General features: G+C 37.2%; 1 protein-coding gene across 1 annotated transcript in view; it reads left to right on the forward strand.

Annotated features, from left to right (window-relative positions):
• lmbr1 (limb development membrane protein 1) overlaps window positions 1-21,198 on the forward strand; it is a 57,767-nt gene that overhangs the window by 24,341 nt on the left and 12,228 nt on the right. The window contains exons 6-12 of the mRNA XM_088321913.1: window positions 201-327; window positions 1,761-1,829; window positions 1,927-1,991; window positions 2,201-2,273; window positions 8,734-8,817; window positions 10,407-10,483; window positions 11,357-11,434. Coding sequence (XP_088178039.1) covers window positions 201-327; window positions 1,761-1,829; window positions 1,927-1,991; window positions 2,201-2,273; window positions 8,734-8,817; window positions 10,407-10,483; window positions 11,357-11,434 — 573 coding nt within the window. The remainder of the gene's footprint in view (window positions 1-200; window positions 328-1,760; window positions 1,830-1,926; window positions 1,992-2,200; window positions 2,274-8,733; window positions 8,818-10,406; window positions 10,484-11,356; window positions 11,435-21,198) is intronic.

The following is a 21,198-nucleotide window of genomic DNA, read 5'->3' on the forward strand; positions in this document are numbered from 1 at the left end:
ACTGTATATTGTATTTCCTTGGGTTGTCTCTGTGTGTTATTAAAATTAGTTTGATGATCTGAAATCTCTGTGGGTAATAAAAATGCAAAAAACAAAAATCAGGAAGGAGAAAATACTTTTTCACTACACTGTAATAAGTTTGGAGGTTTTATGGCGTTTTGTAACATTTTTAAAAACATCTGTTAATTTGTTTATGTTAGGGTATTAAGTCCCGCGTTTTGGAGACGTTTGTGATGCTCTTCTTGCTGGCACTGCTGATCCTGGGCATTGTGTGGGTGGCGTCGGCGCTAATCGACAATGATGCGGCCAGTATGGAGTCACTCTATGGTACGAGAAAAAAGATTAGATTTCAACACAGGTCATCTAACAATGGATTTTTATCGATACTAAAATCTATGCAATTTTGTTTCAAATGGTTGAATTCAGTCAGATTTTTTCCATTTGATATTCTTAAATATATTTCAATATACAGGGTGTTTCAAAAATCTGATATCCTTAATTTTTTAAAATAATTATTCCTATAAATATATGTATTTTCCTTTACTAACTCACAAGCAGATAATTTGTATTTAAAATAATAGTAGTATAGTAATCTGGGGACTGCTACCTTAGATATCTTTAGCATGTATGGCAGGAACTGGCTTACTGACCGGATGTAAAAAAATATCCTGTCTCAGGCGGTGCGCATATAGAACATATAAGTTCATCTCAAATAATATTCTCATCTCATCTCATTAGCTACACCGCTTATCCTCAGTAGGGTCGCGGGGGTGCTGGAGCCCATCCCAGCAATCATCGGGCAGTGGGCAGGGGACACCCTGAACTGGTTGCCAGCCAATCGCAGGGCTCAAATGATATTGATTCTTTTAAAACACCCTGTATATTCATATTTATAGAAGCATAGTTCTTCTGGAATAACAAGGATATCATAAAGACATAATACAAAATTAGATGATTTTAATATTATTTTTTGTTAAACTGTACTATGACTACTATTTGCAGTTCGAAAATTAAAATAAATACTAAACGGAAATATTCTTATTGTAAATATTTTTGTCTTAAAATGCTATATTTAAAATTCAGGTGACGACTAAAGAAAAAAAGGAAATAACCAGATGCACAAAGAGTAGACTTTTGAAATGGAATTTTCCTCACATTTTTTGTGAAAGAAGATACAGCATTGAAAGAAGGAATTGATTCTTTTATAAATCAAAATCAGATTATGTAAGGAATGAATGAATGAAAGAAAATCATTTTAAAATCCAATAATTGTTTATTTTTCAATCCAAGCCTTACAAATAAGAAATTTATTGACTTTTTCCTTGGATGTCAGCTTTTTATGTAGTTAACTAAGAACAATTTTAGATTTTAAGCAATTTTGTGCATTTAATTTAAAGTACATGCTTTTGTAATCTACAAAAAGATTTAACTAGCCTGACTCTTTTTTTTTTAGTCAAAAATTATATTCAAAATGTTCTGTTCCTTTCATTTGTATGCATTCATTTTAGTTATGGTTAATCACTTGTTCATTTTATAGTTGTAATATTTTTCTAACTAGACATATTTTACATCATTTCAGCTGTAAAGTGACAATTTCTACACATTGCTTATTCTTTATTTTAATAAAACTGTTATTTATTTTTAATTGTAACTTTTTTCTTTAAATTATATTTGAATTTTAAATTTCATGACCATATTTTCCATGTTAAGTTTATTTTAATTGTCTTGCATGTATTGATTTTAAGCATTTCCCTCCTTAGATCTTTGGGAATTCTACCTACCCTACCTTTACTCCTGTATATCTCTTATGGGAGGACTACTTTTACTGAGTAAGCTTGTTCAATGTATATTTTATTAATGTTTACTTTACATTTCAAACCTTGGTAATTAGGTATTTGAATGTGTTTTTGTTTTTTCGCCTTGTAGTGTGCACGCCAGTGGGATTGTCACGGATGTTCACAGTCATGGGCCAGTTACTTGTAAAGCCAACGGTAGGACACTAAATTAGTGTTTTATTTTTCCAAAGTAGAACTTTAAAAACCCGGAGAGAGTGTGAGAAATCATCTATGTCTTTCCGCTCTTTATAAATCCAGGCACGGACTACAAATACGTCACCAACCTGTCCTCCCATCTGCCATCCCTCCAGTACCACTTTGGCCCTAATTATAACCCATTTTCATTTCTCTCCGTCGCTCTTCAGATCCTGGAGGACCTGGATGAGCAGATTTACTGCATCCATTTGCAAGAGGAAGCCCTTCAGAGGAGATTAAACGGTATGTCCGTCCGAGACCTGTCGGTGTATTATAGAGGAGGGCAAAGGGGTCTGAGTGCCCTATTGGGTGTGATGGAGCAAACGGTGCTGGAATCAATTAGCGAGGAAAGCGCGCTGACACGCACTTGACATCCACGTGCTTCTGTCCCTCTCGCTTTAAGGGCAAACATTTTATGCAGTGCCGTCCCCCCTACTAATCTCGTTTTTGAGGGCTTTTGAAATTGTTTGTAAATAAGGTAGGTAATAATCTGATTGAAAACGAAATATTGCCAGTATTCCAATTATTTTAAGTGAGAGTGTGTAATATTTAGTGCTTTCTAGTGGTACAGAAACTTTTATCCAGTAAAAAAAAAAAACATAGGTCAAGAAATTTTTATTTCTTTTACACCGCAAAATCCCCACTTAAGTCAGAGCCATGTTTGTCCGGCATCCCGCTGCCACGCTATGCCGTCTTATCAATGGCCCTTACTCGCACCACACAACACCGTGCCATGTAGTGACCAAATATTACACATTAGGGCTTTGAGGCCATATACAAGGGGTCAGGAACCTTTTTGAATCAAAGAACCATAAAAGCATCAATATTTAAAAAAATATATATTTTGGGAGAGGGAGCTACACCATATATTTTAAGACAAAATTCAACAAAACCACCTAGCCCGCTCCCCAAAACAAAAGCTAATTCTTCAGCTCATTTTGCTGTGTGCTGTTTGATAAAATCTATGAAAAATAACGCCCAAACCTGTGTCCTATATCAATATGTTAATATACTTAAAAAATGTTGAGGCTCATTTTGTCACTTTTGTCCCAAACAATGGTTTCAAAACATGGTAAGAGCAGAGTTATTTTGTCAAAATGGGACGAAATACTGCAAACAAGGATACCAACACATTTACCTTCGGTGCAGACAACGCTGGACGAGAATGAGTGCGCACGTCCTGTCCTGTGTATTCTGTAGCTCCCCCCATCCGTACCCCTCACCCAATCAAACTGCTCTGGGTGCTTTGTTCAAGCTTTTGGGTAAAAAGTTTGTTTTGGGTTAAAGTTTATGCTGCGGTTTTTCATCATAACATGTCTCGTCAATGAACATAGATTGATTATCGCTTCCTTGTAAAGGATTATTTAACTGGGTCTGTTAGTGTGACACCCTGACTGTAAACTTTGGTTAAAATGTATCCTATAAGTACTGGACCGAACCCTCTTGCATTGTCTTGGCTTTGCACGTGTGACAATTGGCTCTAAATGTAACAATAAAACAAGTAAATATACAAATTGTATTTTATCTCTCAACCATATGTAATCATGAAAAGAGCAATAGATTCCTGACCCCTGCCATATACTATCTGTTTTGTGTGGTGGACCAAACCCCTACCCAAAAAAACGGCCCTGCTGCTGCCAGGCTGGACTTGCTCAAGACACACCAGAGAAAGTGGTGACCTGACGACCCTGGCAGTTGAGGAATCCGTAATGTATACATTATCGATAAAGGTCTTAGTCTGACTGTGAGTTTTCCGATGGCAATGGTTTGGTTACTTCTCTTGAGTTTCTGATTACTCATGCATGTTTACGCATTCGAGTAATCCAATTGCACGTATGCACTCCCAGTTTTACTCATCCAGGATATTTTTATGCCACAAAGCACTTTAAGAGATGCAGTACAGAGACAAATGATACACGCAAACTCTGGCTCACTAGCTAAAACTCCTCATGTGTATTGGGTGATTTCCCTGGACACTTCCATTTTGTTTTCTGGCCCCACGGGAAATATACCACATGTGTATCCATCTATATAGTGGAGTCTCTGTTATATCTATCAATATATAGTGTAAGGATGTGCTTTTGGGTAGCCACGTACGAGCAACTCTCTTAACACACGGGACACATCAATGAAGCTCACTTTTGAAACACAGAGGAAACAAGCACTGTACTTTGTTGAATTTGGTGAGTGTCATGAGTGAAATTTATGGCAATAGATAAATGCAGAAACAATGTCTATTTGCTTAAAGACGTCTCACACACTTCCCCCTTGTAATTGGATTACTCGCAGGCAACATTAGTTGGTCTTTAGGCATGTAAACGATGCATTCGGATTGCTCCAGAAATCAAATATTTCCAATGGGGTTATTGCATGCGTGTCACTGATTAACTTTTCACGGAATGTATAAAAAGGACGTCAGGCAGAGTTTCCCGTTTGCCGTCTGTTGACTTTGTTACAAAGTGAAAGCCCAGAGGAAGTTTGGCAAGGTGTTTAGATTTTTTTTTTGTTCCGCCCTCCTCGCCTGCATTTCCTTGTCCTCTTGTGTTTGCGAATTCCTTGCGGAAGACTGAAAATTCTCAAGAGGCAGGAAGTTTTGGCAACCATCCAAAAGCTACTTTTAATATTAAGTCAGGCGCGTAACCAAGTGTACAGATGCGAGAGTCTTTCTGCACCGGGGAGGTATGAGAGATCAACCTTGGCGATAGAGCCTGTTTTTAAACACTACGCTGGCCACCTCCATAGAGCGCCACCTGAGCGTTGTGCTTCCTTACGGCTCATTCCACGTCGCAGCACTTTGAACTCAACAGTGAAGTAATTGCAATCTCTGGCTTATCACCCGCGGGAGTTGTTTGATCTATTCAATGTCACAGCAATGGGCAATAAAAAAAAAAAACTGGTCAATGTTTTTGTCGGATATAAACGCGTCATTATACTTTTTGTGAACCTGCTCGCACTGCCACTAGGAAGGTTGGAAAGTTCATGTGACACACTCCAAAGCCTGCCGTTTGTGTTGATAGATGTGCACTGTTGAGCCATATCAGGGAACAGATTTTTTTTTAAAATTAATACGCACTGACTGTGTGAGGGATTTTTGATAAGCGAAGCTTATCTGTTATAGCTACTTTAAAATACACTCAAACACACATTTATTACAATACTCGCTCTGCAAAAGTGGTTGGTAGTATTTGTCGGCTACTGCACTACTTTAAATGAATTTTTAGTGATCAGGAAAATGTGTTTTATTGCTATTTAGGTTTTACTTTGATGCTTTTGGGAGGTCGGAAACCAATTCACGGTTCACAGATCCCTTAACGGCCTGGGTCATCGGGCACCAATGAGGACGTAACTCTGGCCAGCTTTCTCCACTGTTGACGGTTCCTGGTCTGTTTTTGGGTTGTGGCAAAGTTGGCAACAGTTTATCCCTTAATGTTGTCGACCCAATTATTTCTCAGTCTTCCTCTCCTCTTGCCCTCTTGGACTGTACCCTTGAGAATGATCTTGGCCAGTCCTGATGATCCTGTGAAGTGACCATAGCACTGAAGTTTTTGTCTGCGCACAGTTGACCACAATTCTTCATAGGGTACAATGGGAACTCGGATGGTTTTACACACCGTTTGTTTTTTCACATCAGTTATGTCGCTGATGCCTAGAAGTTTTCTGTTCCATTGCGTCTCAATGGCCTGTTTGTGGTGATACCTTGGGGATTGTTGGTCATTACTTTTGTATCTTTCTGTGCTGAATTCCATCCCATCGGGGAACCAATTCATTTTAAATTATTTCATATAGGTAAAATTCTCTCGTTACACAAGCAATTCGAGCTACGAGCACAATCTTAAAATGAAATAAACTCGTATGTAGAGGTACCACGGTATTACGCAAAAGCACTAAAATAGTTAGCAAAAAAAAATTATAAATAAATACATAAAAAAATAAAAAAATGTCTCTTGGTGATTGCAATATGCTTCTAAACTACTAAAATAACACATGGTCAAATTGAACCTAAAAGGATATTTTTTCAACAGGTTTGCTTCAGAAAAATATGGGAAAATGTAGCAACGTCCTTGAGAAAGTGTGACATGTAGACAACTGCTCTCTGTCCAGATGCTCTGCGGCACGACGACCTTGCCTCCGATTGTCTCGGCGCACTCTTTTGCATACCCCTCCGCCCGGGTTACGTCATTCTTTCAAACGTGGCACAAGGTTAGCGAGGGTACTTCGCATTACTCTGCTGCCAGGAGCCTGGCTCAGCATCTCTGCCGTGCTGTAACTCAGTCTCCTACTTGATGCTGCCAGCAGAAGGCGAAGGCAGGATATATTTAACTTCAGTTGGGAATGACGTCACTTCGGATACTGCGGTTGAGATCCTGCCAAGGCTGCATTACTACTTCACTCCGGTGATGATAGCGCCCTTTGTTTCCCTGATTTATTCACTATTAAGGACATAATATCTATCAGATGAACCATTTATCTGCCACGGGTGGCATTCACACAAATAATGCATTGTTTATCTTCAGGATGAGAAGATTTGCGGCTATTTGGTTCACCTCCAAGGAAATACGTTTTCTTTGAAAGGACTGTGAAAATTACTATTTCAACATATGAAAAGTTTCAACCATTATTTGATAGCGCTAATGTCTAAAATGCAACATAACAAGCATCAACTGTGCAAATATTAGTTTAATCATAATTGGATTAGACCCCGGGATACAACATCAATCCATTCTGAGGTGGGAATCACAAAGTGAAATTGACATAGCAGTGGATAGAAACTGAGAGTATTGTGTAGACCCCTAGTGCCCCTTATAAAGACATAAAAATAACAAAATACCGAGTGTCCCAAAACAATGTTAACTCTTTTGACTTTAAAGGTTCGCTGTGTAATATTTGACCACTAGATGGCACTTTGTCTGAGGCGAATGGCAACCAGTGCCAAATGAGCACAGCGTAGCTGCAAGAGGATAGACAAACATGGCAGCAAGCCGACGAGTATTAGGTAAGGATTCGGCCATGTAAAAAAAAAAAAACAAATTTGACAACATATGAATATTTATAAAAACTTTAGTAGTTCATGTATTTTTGCCTACTATTCAAATTTGTGTTTTAGTTTTTCTGAATGTCTTTTTTTTTTGTACCACTAAGAGGCACCATACAGTATATTAAACACTGTTCTTTTAAATATTCAATTGACATTTTTTTCTGTATCAGATTTGGTTTTTGACCATTGGAGGATAATATGTTAATGCTTGTGAAAAAAAAAATCTGGAAAAAAAATTATGGAAATGTAAAAACAAAGCTGAAGGGAAAAGATGTGTTGGCACTTCAGCTTTATTTTCACATTTGAAGAATGTTTTTAGAAATATTTTTTGTTACCTGACGTTTTTACTCCAAAATCAAATCTGAAATATATAAAAACAATTTATTTGCGATTTAATGTCAAAGTGTGTTTTGGGAGACCCTGTAGTATATAGTAACTAATACTTTTGTAGCAGTGTTCAGAAATAGTCAATTTTATGTGTATATTTTATGTTGTCAGTTGTTGTCTGTGCATGGGAGTGTGGGAAACTGAATTTAGGTTTCTTGTATGTCAAGTACATTTGAGAAATTGACAAATAAAATTGATTTAATATTAAATGATATGACAAATAAATAAATATGTAAAGTATAAGTTTGATTTACCAATGGTGTGATGTGACTTGAGCTGGTTCAGTAGAGTTGGAGGGTGGATGCAGGGAGTAGAAGAGACGGCAGAGGCTAATCAAAAATGTCTTAAATCTTAAAATCTTAAAACTTCCACTTGTGAGTATTGTCATGCTATTAGAAGATTTTGTTACTGCAATCACCTTCTTTATCTTAATAATTGTTATGGTTATGGCCATATTTCTTAGCAAGGGTAACATTGCGATGACACTTCTGCACATTTTCAAAATTAATTTAGCTGGATATAATGTTTTGCTTCTCCCTTCAGCATCACTGCAAGTATTGGGATCCATACTTAAACAGTTTTTGTGAACACAAAATAAATAGTTGTTGAGATTGTCTAGTGGGAAATCAGTCTTAAAAGGCATTGAATTCATTATTCCAAAAAGAAGGCCTTAATTGGCATTAAAATGTCTTAAATCCAATTTTTGAAAGTCGTAAAATTGTAGAGAAATTACTAGGATTTATATTTTTTTTAGAACTAAAAACATTTGGTAAAAGTAATTTTTCATGTTTTTTATTAATGCTTAGTAGTTTTCTGCCAGTTTTGACAAAGGATCCATGATATACTGTAAATGTCTATTTTATTTATATATTGATATACATGTCTAAAACGCTGGAAAGTGCTATGTTTTTCAACTGGACCAAAATGTGATTTAAAAATAAAAACAAATATTTGTTTAAGATGGCCTCTAATTTATGTGGCATTTTTTCTTTTTTAAATGGGGTTTTAGTCCACTTGGTCTTAAATGATTTCAAAAGGCATTAAAAAATAATTAAGTTATTTATTCAACTTGCCTTGAGCTCTAGGAAAATGCCTTATATATGGGCCTGAAAACATCTTAGTCAACATCGTAAAGTGAATACGTTGTAAATCCATATCTCTGGGTATACTTTACAACTCGGGTGTTAGCGCATTCGGACTCAGAATTGAAAACGGTTGACGGTGTGGCCCTGGAAAATTTGGTGTTCTAAAACATTTTTTTTTTTTTTTTAATTAAATCAGGATCCTCCATGTACACCCGAGGAGGCTTCACCCACCAGCTCAACAAGGAACTGAACAGCATCAGACACTTGAGGAATAAACTGGGTAGGTATCCGACATTATAGAAAAATGCTTATTTGGCGCTCTATGCGGTGTAATTTTTTTTTTTTAACATATTGCTGATGGACACTCCCTTTCTCGCTGTCCGCTTTTATTTCTTCATTTGGACGTAGGCCAGACCTGCCTGATCATTTTCCATCCATATTAGGATATTATAAATGAGACTTTTGGGGAGAGTCTGCTGGCGGTGGGAGGGAGTTAGTGGAGACTACAGGCACTTAGGGATATTGGACAAGAAGCAAACTTTATATTGAAGCGAGCCTTTTAGTGATGTCATTAATTTAGAAGGATGGTGCTTATAAAGTGCAGCTGGCAAAGTTGTCGGCGGGGGCGCAGAAGCGGGTGCACTTTGAGAATAAGGCCTGACGAGGTTGGGAATTAAGCTCAACGGGTCAATATGGCCGTGATCGTCGGCCATGCATCGCGTGACTGATGAGTTAGATGGCATAAAGATGTCAACATAAAACCAGCACACAAGGACACTAAATATACATTCCCCATCCTTAGTTATTAGTTGATAACTTTTCATGGAAGATTTACGAGTGACGTTTAGGTGATGATGAGCGCCACTAATTAAAGAGGTAGTTCTTTTTCCTTTTCAAGAAAATAGCCAAGGGGAGTGTTTGGCTATGATGAGAGAGAATTATGTGTTGGGTACACACACCTGTGATTTATGTTTATATGTGAAACTCAAGGTAGCACAAATTAATTATCCACAGAAGAGTAACTGCATGGATTTCAGTAATGATTTCTTTTTTTTCACCCAACATGAAATGCACATGATAAATTCAGCACATCTTCATTTCTATGTGTTAGACTTGATTGCAGATTTACTTGTTTGTATCCTTTTTTCTTATATATATATATATATATATATATATATATATATATATATTATAAACTAGAAAAGACAGTCAAACATCACCAACCAGATGAATTCAAATTTAAACCAAGGCCTTAACATACCTGTCAACATCAGGTATTTACTCCCCTTATTGATGTTGCAATTCCCTTTATTAAGAGATAATAAACCTTACAAACACAATGTGGCACTTATTTACTCACAGCTAGACAGACTATGTAGAATAAAATCAAAGATTAATTGTACAAACAAGTTCATTTTATTCACACAAACAATTCTTTTAGCATCGTTCTTATTTCTTTCCCCACTTGCAGTAAATTTCGTGTTGCTTATTATACGGTAACATTTGTTAGTGTACCGCGACAATGTTAGCAATCTGCGATGACGTTGTCTTCTGTTACCAATAACCAAGACGATCATCATTAGAGCCAAAATGGGCAAGATGAGATTGGTCAAACAAAAAACAAGTTTTTTTTTCCCGTACTAAAATTGATACATCGCATACTCAGTTTAAAATGATTAAAATAACACATAAAACAGGAAAAACACATAATTTGACAATAATTAATCAAGAACTAACCAGCTTAATCAACCACAAAGTGTCTCATTTAAGAGTTTATCTATCAAAAAACAGAATGGAACACAGCCAGGAAGCACAAACCTACAGAAGTAAGCAGTACTAAAGAAAAATCTCCTGTCACGTTTGTTCTAGAGAGAAGAAAGAAAGCGTCTGGCTGGGAGAAAAACTTACTTTATCCCATGGTGATGCTGATCCTACTCGCAGGAACGGTGAGTTAGTGAGGTGTTCACTGATGTTATAGAATATAGAGCTCTTTTTAAACAATTTTCCTACTTGTGGGCACCAGGTAGTCCCCTGGGGGCACTTCAGTAGCCCACGGACTGGTTCTGAAAATAGCTAATTAGCTTGTGATTTTCTAGGAAATTGGATTTCTAACTAGCATGAGAAATCATTGACATAATCAGTGTCTTTGACAGAAGTCTGTGTAATATCTGAACAATAGATGTTCACTGTATTGTGCATCAATGCACAAAGAAGATTACAAAGTACGGAGACTCAAAGTGACCAAACTGCACATTTTTTGTTATTAATTGTTTGCCCAGCCTTTCACAATGTGTTTGCTTTTTGGGTACCATTAGCAGAAAGATGGCGGACAATTATGTCAGCTCATTTTAGGTGAGCCTTACGTGATGTAAAATGAATACAGTACTAATCTGTGAGTATTTTAGAAATGCACATTTATACTTTTTTTTCATATATTTTTGCTTAATATTCTAATCAATATAGTTTTTTTAAGGAATTATGTTTATTTACAACTAGGAGGCGAAAAATAATCCACATTGTCCCTTTTAATACATGATTCGTGTCCTCTAAAATATATATTTTTAGGATAGCCTATAATTTATATTTGTAAATCAATCAGTGCCCTTATACCAGGCAGATGTTCAACTGAATATTTCAACCCTTCCTAAAATTTACAATCTGGTACTAAAAATGATAAAATAGTTAAGACATTGTAATAACTGGATGAGTTATTGTAGGAATGCCTTATTAATGTATTTGGAAGTGGTAACCCTTTGTGCTGATCAGTACCAAAAAGGTGACACCTGATTTATGTATTAACTCGATCTCTCTTGCCACAGACAATTTCAGTTCTCCTGGTGGCACTGAACATTCTCTACCTTCTCGTTGATGAGACAGCCATGCCCAAGGGTTCCACGGTAATGATTTAGTGTTATCTTTACACCAAGTTTATAGCACAGAAAGAAGAGTTGGGTACCTAAGGCTACGTTCACACTGCAGTAAAATTGGATTTTTATATTTATACCATTGAACTTGTATCCGATCAGTAAAAGTACTTTTGAACGGCAAATATCGGATTTTTCATACAAGACCCAGGCCTCTTTCATATGTGGTCCTAAATCTAATATCTGATCTTTTGGAATGTGACTGCTTTGTGAACAGTTGAAACGCATTCATGCGACCTACACGTCATCGATAAACAACAGATGTTATTATTCTGGAGGAAGTGGAGAAATCAACAACTATGGCGGACAAAACAGAAAGCATTCAAAGGAGGAAAAGTTAGGTTTTAGATCTATTAATATTTGAGGGGACACGCTCATCCATGAGTACTTCCTCAATCACTAAGCGCATTGCAGGACACTTGCGGCGTTCACACAGGAGATCATATTCAACTCGCATTTAGTTGGAAATATGAACAATCTCAAAAAAGCATCAGATTTGACTAAAAAATCCAAAATGAGCGTTTAGGTCTGCAGTGTGAACCTAACCTAAGTGATATGTTTCTACCAACTACACACCTAAAATGGAAAACCCTATCTGACCTGCCACATTCTGAGACATGAATCAAATTCCGGATATGCTCAGGTGCATGGTTGGAAGAAAAGGCCCACTCAGATGTTAATCAGATCTCCAACTTTTTGTTTTGTTTTGAAAGTCATTGAAAGTCATGTCGCAAAAAGAATAATCAGCGCACGGCACGTCTGAAGTTTGTGGCGGTTGAAAGAGTCGCTCTTCGCTACCTGGCAGATTTCCATCTCCGCCTAACATGCGATGCGCATTAAACATGGCTTATCTGGTCTCATCGACACGGACTGAGGTGTATGTGTGCGAGCAGGATTGGATTCTTGTCTCAGGGAGGTCAACTTTATGTATGGTGTTTATCCATCAATTCATTTGACACTGACAGTGTAAAATTGTCTACCAGCATTTATAAATTCATGAAAAGGAGGAATGCTTGGTTAGAGTTTTCTGCTGTTCTGTGCTTTGTTGGAAGTAATACAAACTTCTCTTTAAAGGAGGTTGGATTGATAGGTGTCTAGGCCAGCCACTCTTTGTCCAATCAAAAAGCTGTTTGTGGATCGTAAAAAACTTTTATGTTCACTATTTGACATTGTCACACGAATCCAGTCAGAAATGAAACAAAATTGTGCTTGGTTCAATCTTTAACGTATCATAACGTTCTGTTATCGCTTTTTGTGTTTTTTTAACTAAAAAGTTTTAATTTTTATTTACTTACTTTTATCATTAGAAATATATACAACTGAACATTTGGGGATTTTTTGAACCCAAGTTGTGTATTGGTGCACTCTTGACTCTGATTGGGTTATTTTTTCGACCCAAACTGTTTTAAGGGAGGAGTCATTTTATGTGCAGTCTTTAAAAACAATTGCTTTATTTCCCAATTACTTTTAAGCAATTATTATCGTATTTCATCATTTAAGAAAAGGTACAGACATGCCTTTAAAAAAAAGGGGGAAAAAAAACAATTAACTATAAGGCACACCCAAAAGTCACAAATTGGCCCAAAATTTGAAAGTGTATCTTCTAACATGGTGCCTTATATCAGCAAAATTCAAAAGGTAAGATTAGAGATGCAGTATTGATACGTGTGCATTTTTACAATAATTGCTGTACTAAACAGTGAAAAATGGTATGCAATGAGAACCAAACAAGGGCCGTGGCAGTGAGAGCGCTGTCATTTAACCACTAGACCACCAGTTTTTCAGATTTCATGAAAAGGCATTAGCGTTTACCTCATTATCACACTATTTTTACTTATGGTGCCAGGAGTGAGTGTTAGAGAGTGGAATGAACAAAAATTGTCCTGAAAGATATAAATGAACGTTAAGTCTGATTCCTTATCAAATACACCAAAGAGTTGTTTCTCTGGTCGTGCTTTTTTGAGTTTATTTGTATCTTGCAGCACGACTTTCTGTTTTCTTCATTCGTTTCTGGCAGCATGAATAAGAATAGTGTTATAATGAGATAAAATTGAATGCATTTTTGTCTGTCATCTGAATCACAAGGGGTCTAGTAGCTATGTTACAGCGCTCTCAACGCTGCAACCTGGGATTGATCCCTGTTGCATACACTATTTTGCACTAATGGTCAGTTCTCCTTCTATTTATATAGACACCATAATATATTGTGCACCGGTTACACACTAATAAATATGGTAGCTGGTACTGTAGCTTTAACTCCATGCTCCTTATAGTCTAGTGCACCTTATATATAACAATTATATGTTAACAAACTTATTTTTGGGGGGTGCGCTTTATAATCCAGTGCACTTAATAAAATGGAAAACACAGTAAATAGAGGAATATAATTTCATACTAAATTCCAATGGTAAGAGTTAATGATGTTTTAATATCAAGATGGATGATTATAATATCGAATGAAGGCATCATATCAGAATCAAAACGGTGTCGAGAAGCCAAGCTCGTTGTCAAAGAGACCCCGGCTGTGGGAAAGTCAAATGAGGCTGATTGTTGAGTGGAGGGGTGAGGGCGAGACACAATGGAATTGCCCTGTCAGTGTTTGCCTTTCCCTTCCCAACTAAGCATGCTGAGCAGGCGGCCCAGCATGGAGGCGAAAAGAGATGATGATGATGACGGTGGCGTGATGACGAAGAGGGAAAGCAGGTGAATAGCATTGATGAAAGAGGCAGAGGGAGGGAGGAAAATAAGCGGAGGGATGCGAGACTGTCAAAGGACACCTTGTTTTACTGCCTGATGAACAAGCACTAAGAGCGGCTAATAAAATTCTTACTGCGGGCCGACTACTCCACTAGTCCAACACTTGACACTGTATTTCCTTAAGTGGACTATTAGCGGCCGTCTCGACTCCTCCCTTCCGTGCGCATGCATAGCAACTTTGCAACCCAGAGCTTCTCAACAATTATCTTAAAAAAGTATTCCCAAATTCTTAAACACGCAAAATGTGAGGAAATAGTTTATGGGTTTTGCATGAAATCTCGATTTAAATTTCATCCGTATATTCCAATTATTTTCTGAAATAATGCATTTTGAAGACATCGTGTCTTGTTTTTGTCATCCTGAGCTGTCAGCCCTTTAAGAATCTTTGTGATTAAGGGTTATACAAATAAAAATGACTTGACTAGAAGTGGGGTTAAAATTGGCTAATTCAGCCAGTAAAACATCTGCACTGCAAAAGGGCACAGAGTTATTTACATATATAAATTATAGGCTAAATTTAACGGAAGTTTGGAAGAATTGATCATGTATTTTAAGATCAAAATCACTTTTTCTAAAAATCACTCATTAGCTATTTTGTGTTTTTAGGGGCCCCGCGGACACCACGTTGGTGATCCTTTAGAAAATTGGAGGATTGACGTCTCTGATGTCTGTTGCCGTCATTGGCAGTGAATGGGTTATAACCTATACAGCACCTCAAAATTAAAACCTTTCAAATGAAAAAATATAATTCAACAATATTCCTATTAGTATTAATTAGCCAACAGGAAATAAATGACCTAAGGATTCAAAAAAATGCTCCAAATATTTAGTGTATGCTGAACAATGGCAGTCATTCATCTAAGAAGCCCTCCAGCCCAAGGCACAGATAAGACAAATCTCGGCGGCTATTGCCTTTGTGAATGACGCTACCGTGCGAACAGCGTCTTTGGAATCACTCCTGTTACTGTAAATCACACATCCTGCTCGTAAGTGGATGGATACATCTATCACTGCAAAGGAGATGCTTGAAATTATCTTGCCATTTCAAGAAAAAAAATGTAAAGATGGTGACTAAAGTATATAATTTTTAGACTACAGAATATGGATATAAAATCTTGACACCTACTTAAACTAAACTTTTATTTATTCAAATAGGTCATAAAAAGTATAATTTTTTTCTATTCAAACCAACTGCCAAATGCCTTAAAAATATATCTTCATCAAGAATGTCATGGTTGTGAGGAAACCTTCTGATATCTAGCTTGTGCAATGAGGTAAAATTTTGTGCGGTTTGATTTGATAAGAAAAACAGATAAGGTAAATTGAATCATTTTTCCTCGGATAAGGTCAAAAAAAATAAAAAATAAAAAAAAATAAATATATATATATATATATATATATATATATATATATATATAAAATTTCCCTAAAATGATTAAAATTAGCCTCCTCAATGAGATAAATACCGTAGGGATATGACGTTAATACGTTCTGAAGTGGTGGTCTTAAATTGAAATTGCCAAATGGCGAGGGATAAAACACATGGTTACTAGTTATCTAACAAAAGGTTCAAGGTGCTATTTATTTGTTATATACAAGTATATGATTAAATAACAAAGTAAATATGTAAAGGAAAAAGCAAGTTTATTTACCTTTGGTGTGGTGTGACTTCAGCTGGTACAGTGGAGTAACGTGTTGATGCAGGAATGGGAAGAGACATAAACAGACGATTAAAATTAAAACTTGTTTTATATCGTTAACTTGTGAGGATTAAAATGCCTCTAAAAGACTTTGTTGCGTTAATTGCCTCCTTGTCATTGATGGTGGGGAAAATCTTAGAACAACGAGCAGATAAAACATCTTATTACACATTGCAATGTGAAAACATCGTAAGGTCCAATGCAGTGGTCAGTAACCACCGGGTTGCAGACCTGGACTAATTCCGTGGGTCATTTGGTATCAGGCCGTACAGAAAGGAAAAAGAAAAAGGCAAAGTTGATTCATTTTTTGCATGAACCGTATTTTGTTTATTTCATTTTACTTTTAATTTTTATTTTTTTGCCCCTCCAAAAAAGGAAGGGGTTGACCGGAGACATTGAAATATAACTCCAATTCCCTGAGAGAATATTTTGTGAGAGACTGATGAGCTTGGATGGTTGACTAAAGCAGCATTAACAGATACTCTCCTCTTTCGTGTCTGTCATACAGACCATGTATAAAATATTGTTACAACGTTTGGGATACAAGAGGTTTTATCGCAAAATATTACTGTATTTTAGCAATGATTGATCAGTCGACAAATACCGCTGACTAAATTTACTAATTGCAAGACCACTAAGAATGGAGATGAAGTAGTAAGGCTCTAGATTTTATCTCATCATCACACTATACACTATATTTGTACAATGTTGTAATGGGGAATCGTGGGAAAAGAGTCAAATCAACATTGTACAACGTGCTACCGTAAGTAAAAATAGCGTGATGATGAGATAAAATCAAATGCTTTTTCTTGAGTCATCTAGATACCTTTACACAGTAAATTTAGGCTTATGTTCATTATGGTTATCGTTATTATGACTAATGTTATAATTGGGACTGCCTGCAAAAATATTGTCAGACATTTAACAGGTCTGTGGTACAAATAAGGTTGCGGATCACCAATCCAATTTGTATATATAAAACCAAGTGGCAAATCTATAATTTATATATTATATTCCTTAGGTACCACTATGGAGATTCAGCATGATCTGTCCATCAAAAAATAAAAACGGAATGTTTACAATTGTGCGTTTTGCATGATCTAAACGTAGTCATTGTGTGCAAACAAGGCGTTAATGTGGCAAGCGCAAAATGTTATGACTGTAGTGCTGCAGGCTGTATGGACCAGCCTTAAAAAACATAAAATAAGGCCCCTTCCCCACTTTACCCCGTCGTTAGCCTTCCTGCCACTGGGGTGAAAATAACAGGGTTTGTACGAGTGCTTGAAATCCTTGAAAATGCTTAAATTTTAATGTTATGTTTTCAAGGATTGAAAAGTGCTTGAAATTTGGGTGAAGTGCTTCTAAATGCCTAAAATTGTTGCCATGTTCCACAAGTCTGCTTAAAAAAGCAACAGACACTGATTTTTGTTGGCTTTGCTCTGCCATTGCATTTCATCCCTCGTGATTAACGGCAGCTGGCATTAGCTTGTATGTCATTGTCCTAGGAAGCGTCATCGGTTGGGGGAGCGACAAGAGGACAGTTGCGTGTTACACCTAAACAGGGCACTATCAAATGTGTATTAGTGCAAGGATTACATATCAATTATGGACAATTATTATTGGCCATGCAAAATTAAGGTAGTGTTTCCCAGTGATAAATTGTAATAGGAAGAACTCCCCGCAACTGAAATAGTAAGCTACTGTACCGTCATTTTACCCAAAATCTATATGCGGAGAAATTTGTCTCCAAAATATTTACATTTGTATTGTTCAGTTCCACAAATATGTTCACGATTTACTGAAGGTCTAAAGATGATATGTTTTGATAAATAAAGACGTAAAATTAATCGCAGCTATAATTATAACAGTTGATTTCTTCTTCTGTTGGTACTTGATAAATTGAAAAATTGGCCTTAAAAGTTCTTAAAAAGTGCTTGAATTTGCCCATGAAAAAGGTGTGCGAACCCTTAAAGAAGAGTTGAAAATAATTTTTATGAGAAAGTTTGCCGCCCCGAGCTTACGCATTTGCGACCAAACTCGCGCACATACACAACCTTTTGCCCCTTCCTCCATTAATAAATGACATCACGCACCGTCTGCTGATTCCCAGTGTAGCAGCACTGCGCCACAACGTCGCAGTGAACTCACAAGGGATGACCGTTGCATAAAAAGCTATGAAACAACCTGCCAGCTTTGCTCCCCCAACCTCACTTTTGGCTCCTTCACCAAACAAATCACAATAACGACGCTCGAGGTTGCCTAAGAAATATATAAAACATAATTAGAAAGAATAATCTAAAACTTGGACCTTACTGATCCGGAGCCCCGACTCGAGAGTGTTTTCTCCCTGCTGTTTGCTAGACTTTTATGAAAGGTTTTATTGATGCCGTCAGAAAGGTCATAATTCTATGTCGTGTTTATTACGCCTATACCGGACGCATTATGCTGATAGGCGTGAAAAGTTGCAATGGCTACACAATGTAAATGTGAAGGATCCGTACAAACACACAAGCCTGCGATTTGTCAGGCTGCGATTAATTAACAGTTAATTCCCGTATTTATTTGTGTATAACGCACATTTTGTTTATCTCAAAAAAGAACTCCAAGTTTGGGTGCACATTGAGATATTACGGAAGTATATTACCGTACTTCGGTCAATGATTGACCAGTACAAACATCTCTGACCACAATCACAAAACATTGAATGCAACCACATCTCCCGGCCCACAAGACATCTTCCGTCTGTTTTAGTAAAATCACTCGCACGTATGTTTTACAATAAATAAGGTAATTCTTGATGATTCAAGCACAAAGGCGAGGCGGCGCCCCTTTTTTCTGCTCCCCCCCACACTGAAACGTGAGTTAAGCATTGCTATTTTAGGTTATTACCAATATCTAGAGTTATAGTTAGATGGCAACAAGCATTCTGCATATGACGCCTCTGTCAAGCTCTATGTTGCCAATCATGCTGAAATTTGTGGAAATCAAGCAGTCGGACGAAAATCTAATGTGCCTGAGACTTTTAGAGACTGCAAATAACAAAAAATAATCCTAAATAATAAATAAAGCCTAAATAACTCGACGAGAGACAGCTTGAAAGATAAAACCAAAAAAGCAAAACTAGGGGAACTAGTCTATGGGGTATCTAACGAGGAATTATACTTTGAAGGACATTTGAAAGACATACCGAATTTTCACTTGTGGCTACACTTCGGAATAATAATCAAAAGTTGCCCTAATAAAAGCAGGCTTAAACTTTAATTTGGAGTTCAAGCAGTCCCAAAATGTCAAGATTTGAGTAAATAATCAATGGTATATATTAGTGTATTATGTGCTTTTTTTTAAGTACCTTAAAAAGGTAAAAAGTTGGTAAACCCAAGTTGTGTATTGGTGCAAAGTTGGAGATCTGATTAACATCTGAGTGGGCCTTTTCTTCCAAAATCTCAGTTTGGTTGTGCGCTTTACTGAAATATATTACTTTGAAAAATATCGCTGACCATAATCACAAAACATTGGATGCAAAAGACTCAAAATCTGCCCTACTAAATTTGAGGTTTTACCTTGTTAAAGCGTCACCTTTTTGATTTAGAGTAGCTTTGAATCATCAAGACTTGAGTAAAATGAACACATTTTACATTGACACCACCAAAAAAATCAATGCACCTCAGCCCAGCTGGAAATGAAAAGTGAACCATTGACAATTTGGATTCATTGTGAGCGTGAGTAGCCCCGTACAATATGGCGTTCCTCCCAAAGAGCAAACGGTGGTGCCAAGTGTCAGAAAAGCAAATATTTATCAAGCCACTAGAGCCGTGCAGGCTATGTGCCGAGCATGTCGATGGATGCCCTTTTTCCGCTTTCAAAAGCATTGCGGGCGCTAAGCTGGTGGCGTTCAGGCCTAGATGTGAGTGTGTTTGCGCAAGAATTTGTTGTGTTGTGTTGTTTTTTATGTTTTTGGCACGTTCGCAGACTCGATGCTCCCCCCCTCTCCTGCCGAAAAATCTTTTTTCTTGTTTGAACACCTGTTCACACACTGTACGATGTGCGGCAATTTCAAAAGGAGGCCTCTTTCATCTTGTTCCATTCATGATTTTGATTGGCTTGAGAAAGAGGAATTTTGAAGTACCTTGTTTTACACAAAGTTTTACAGTTGTAGAAACTGACAGTATATAACTGTAAAGAAACATCAACTAGAGATCTACAAAGAATTTGGTTTCCCACAAGATTCCACGGATCTGGCGTGGATGAGATTACAGGCTCAGTAGGGGTGGCTTAAGGGTAGCAGTCGACCTATCCTGCATCCTCTCTATTGCCTTTTCTCCTGACACCGCTTAAGTCGCCTCCCAGAGCCAATAACAATCCACGGAGCACCCACTTGGACACATTGACTTGTGGGTCCTCCCTGGTGTTTGGCTGACAGCAAACACCAACTCATTTCATTCGCGCACACAGACAGTTACACCCAACACACAAGCCCTTTCTTAACCTGCCCTTTGATAGCATTTACTGTCTGCTGTCCGCTCCAAACACGATACACAATATAAAATCCACAAAGCAGTGAACCAGTGATAACCGAAGTGCAAATTAGCGAGGGGATTCTGTATAATACTGTATTTGTGCAATGATTGATCAGTCGAAAAGTATCTGTGACCACAATCGCCAAACCATGGATGCAATGGTAATCGAACCCGAGTCACGAGTTGGTGTGTTTTTTTATAGTTTGCATTGTCAGTTGATTATTTTGATGATGGCCGTGTTTATTGAACAACGTTTGTCACTTATAATTCTTAGTTTGACCTGAGAAAAAGTGAAAACAAAATTTTGACTGATTTTTAATCAAAAATTAGGGGTGCGTGTTATACTTGGAAGATATCGTTGAAGAAAATTAAGTGACCCCCCACGCAGTTTTTTCTTGTCACAAAGGCAACACCGACAATTGTGAAATTGATGCAAATGTCCCAGCTGAAGTTGACTAAACATAAATCCACTGTGGTGAAAATGAGGAGTACTCTTGTGCGGAAAAAAATGGTTTTGTAAGGTCTCACGCATGCCTCGCATAAAATATAAACGGCTTAATTTGTTAATGCAGATCTTCCCTTTTGTAGAGCAAATTACCACCTGCTTTAATCTCAGTCATATCTTCAATTCAGAGACCAATTGTGTAATTTGACAGAGGTATCATTTCTGGTTTCTCAGCTGCAGATTGATCCAAAACCTCACAGAGCATGTCCATAGCTGCAGGTTAGATTAAGTCCTCAGCAATGGCGTGGGGCTTTGCGA

The sequence above is a fragment of the Urocampus carinirostris genome, chromosome 18 (genome assembly GCF_059441175.1).
Source record: "Urocampus carinirostris isolate Australia breed hairy pipefish chromosome 18, RoL_Ucar_1.0, whole genome shotgun sequence".
NCBI classification, from domain to species: domain Eukaryota; kingdom Metazoa; phylum Chordata; class Actinopteri; order Syngnathiformes; family Syngnathidae; genus Urocampus; species Urocampus carinirostris.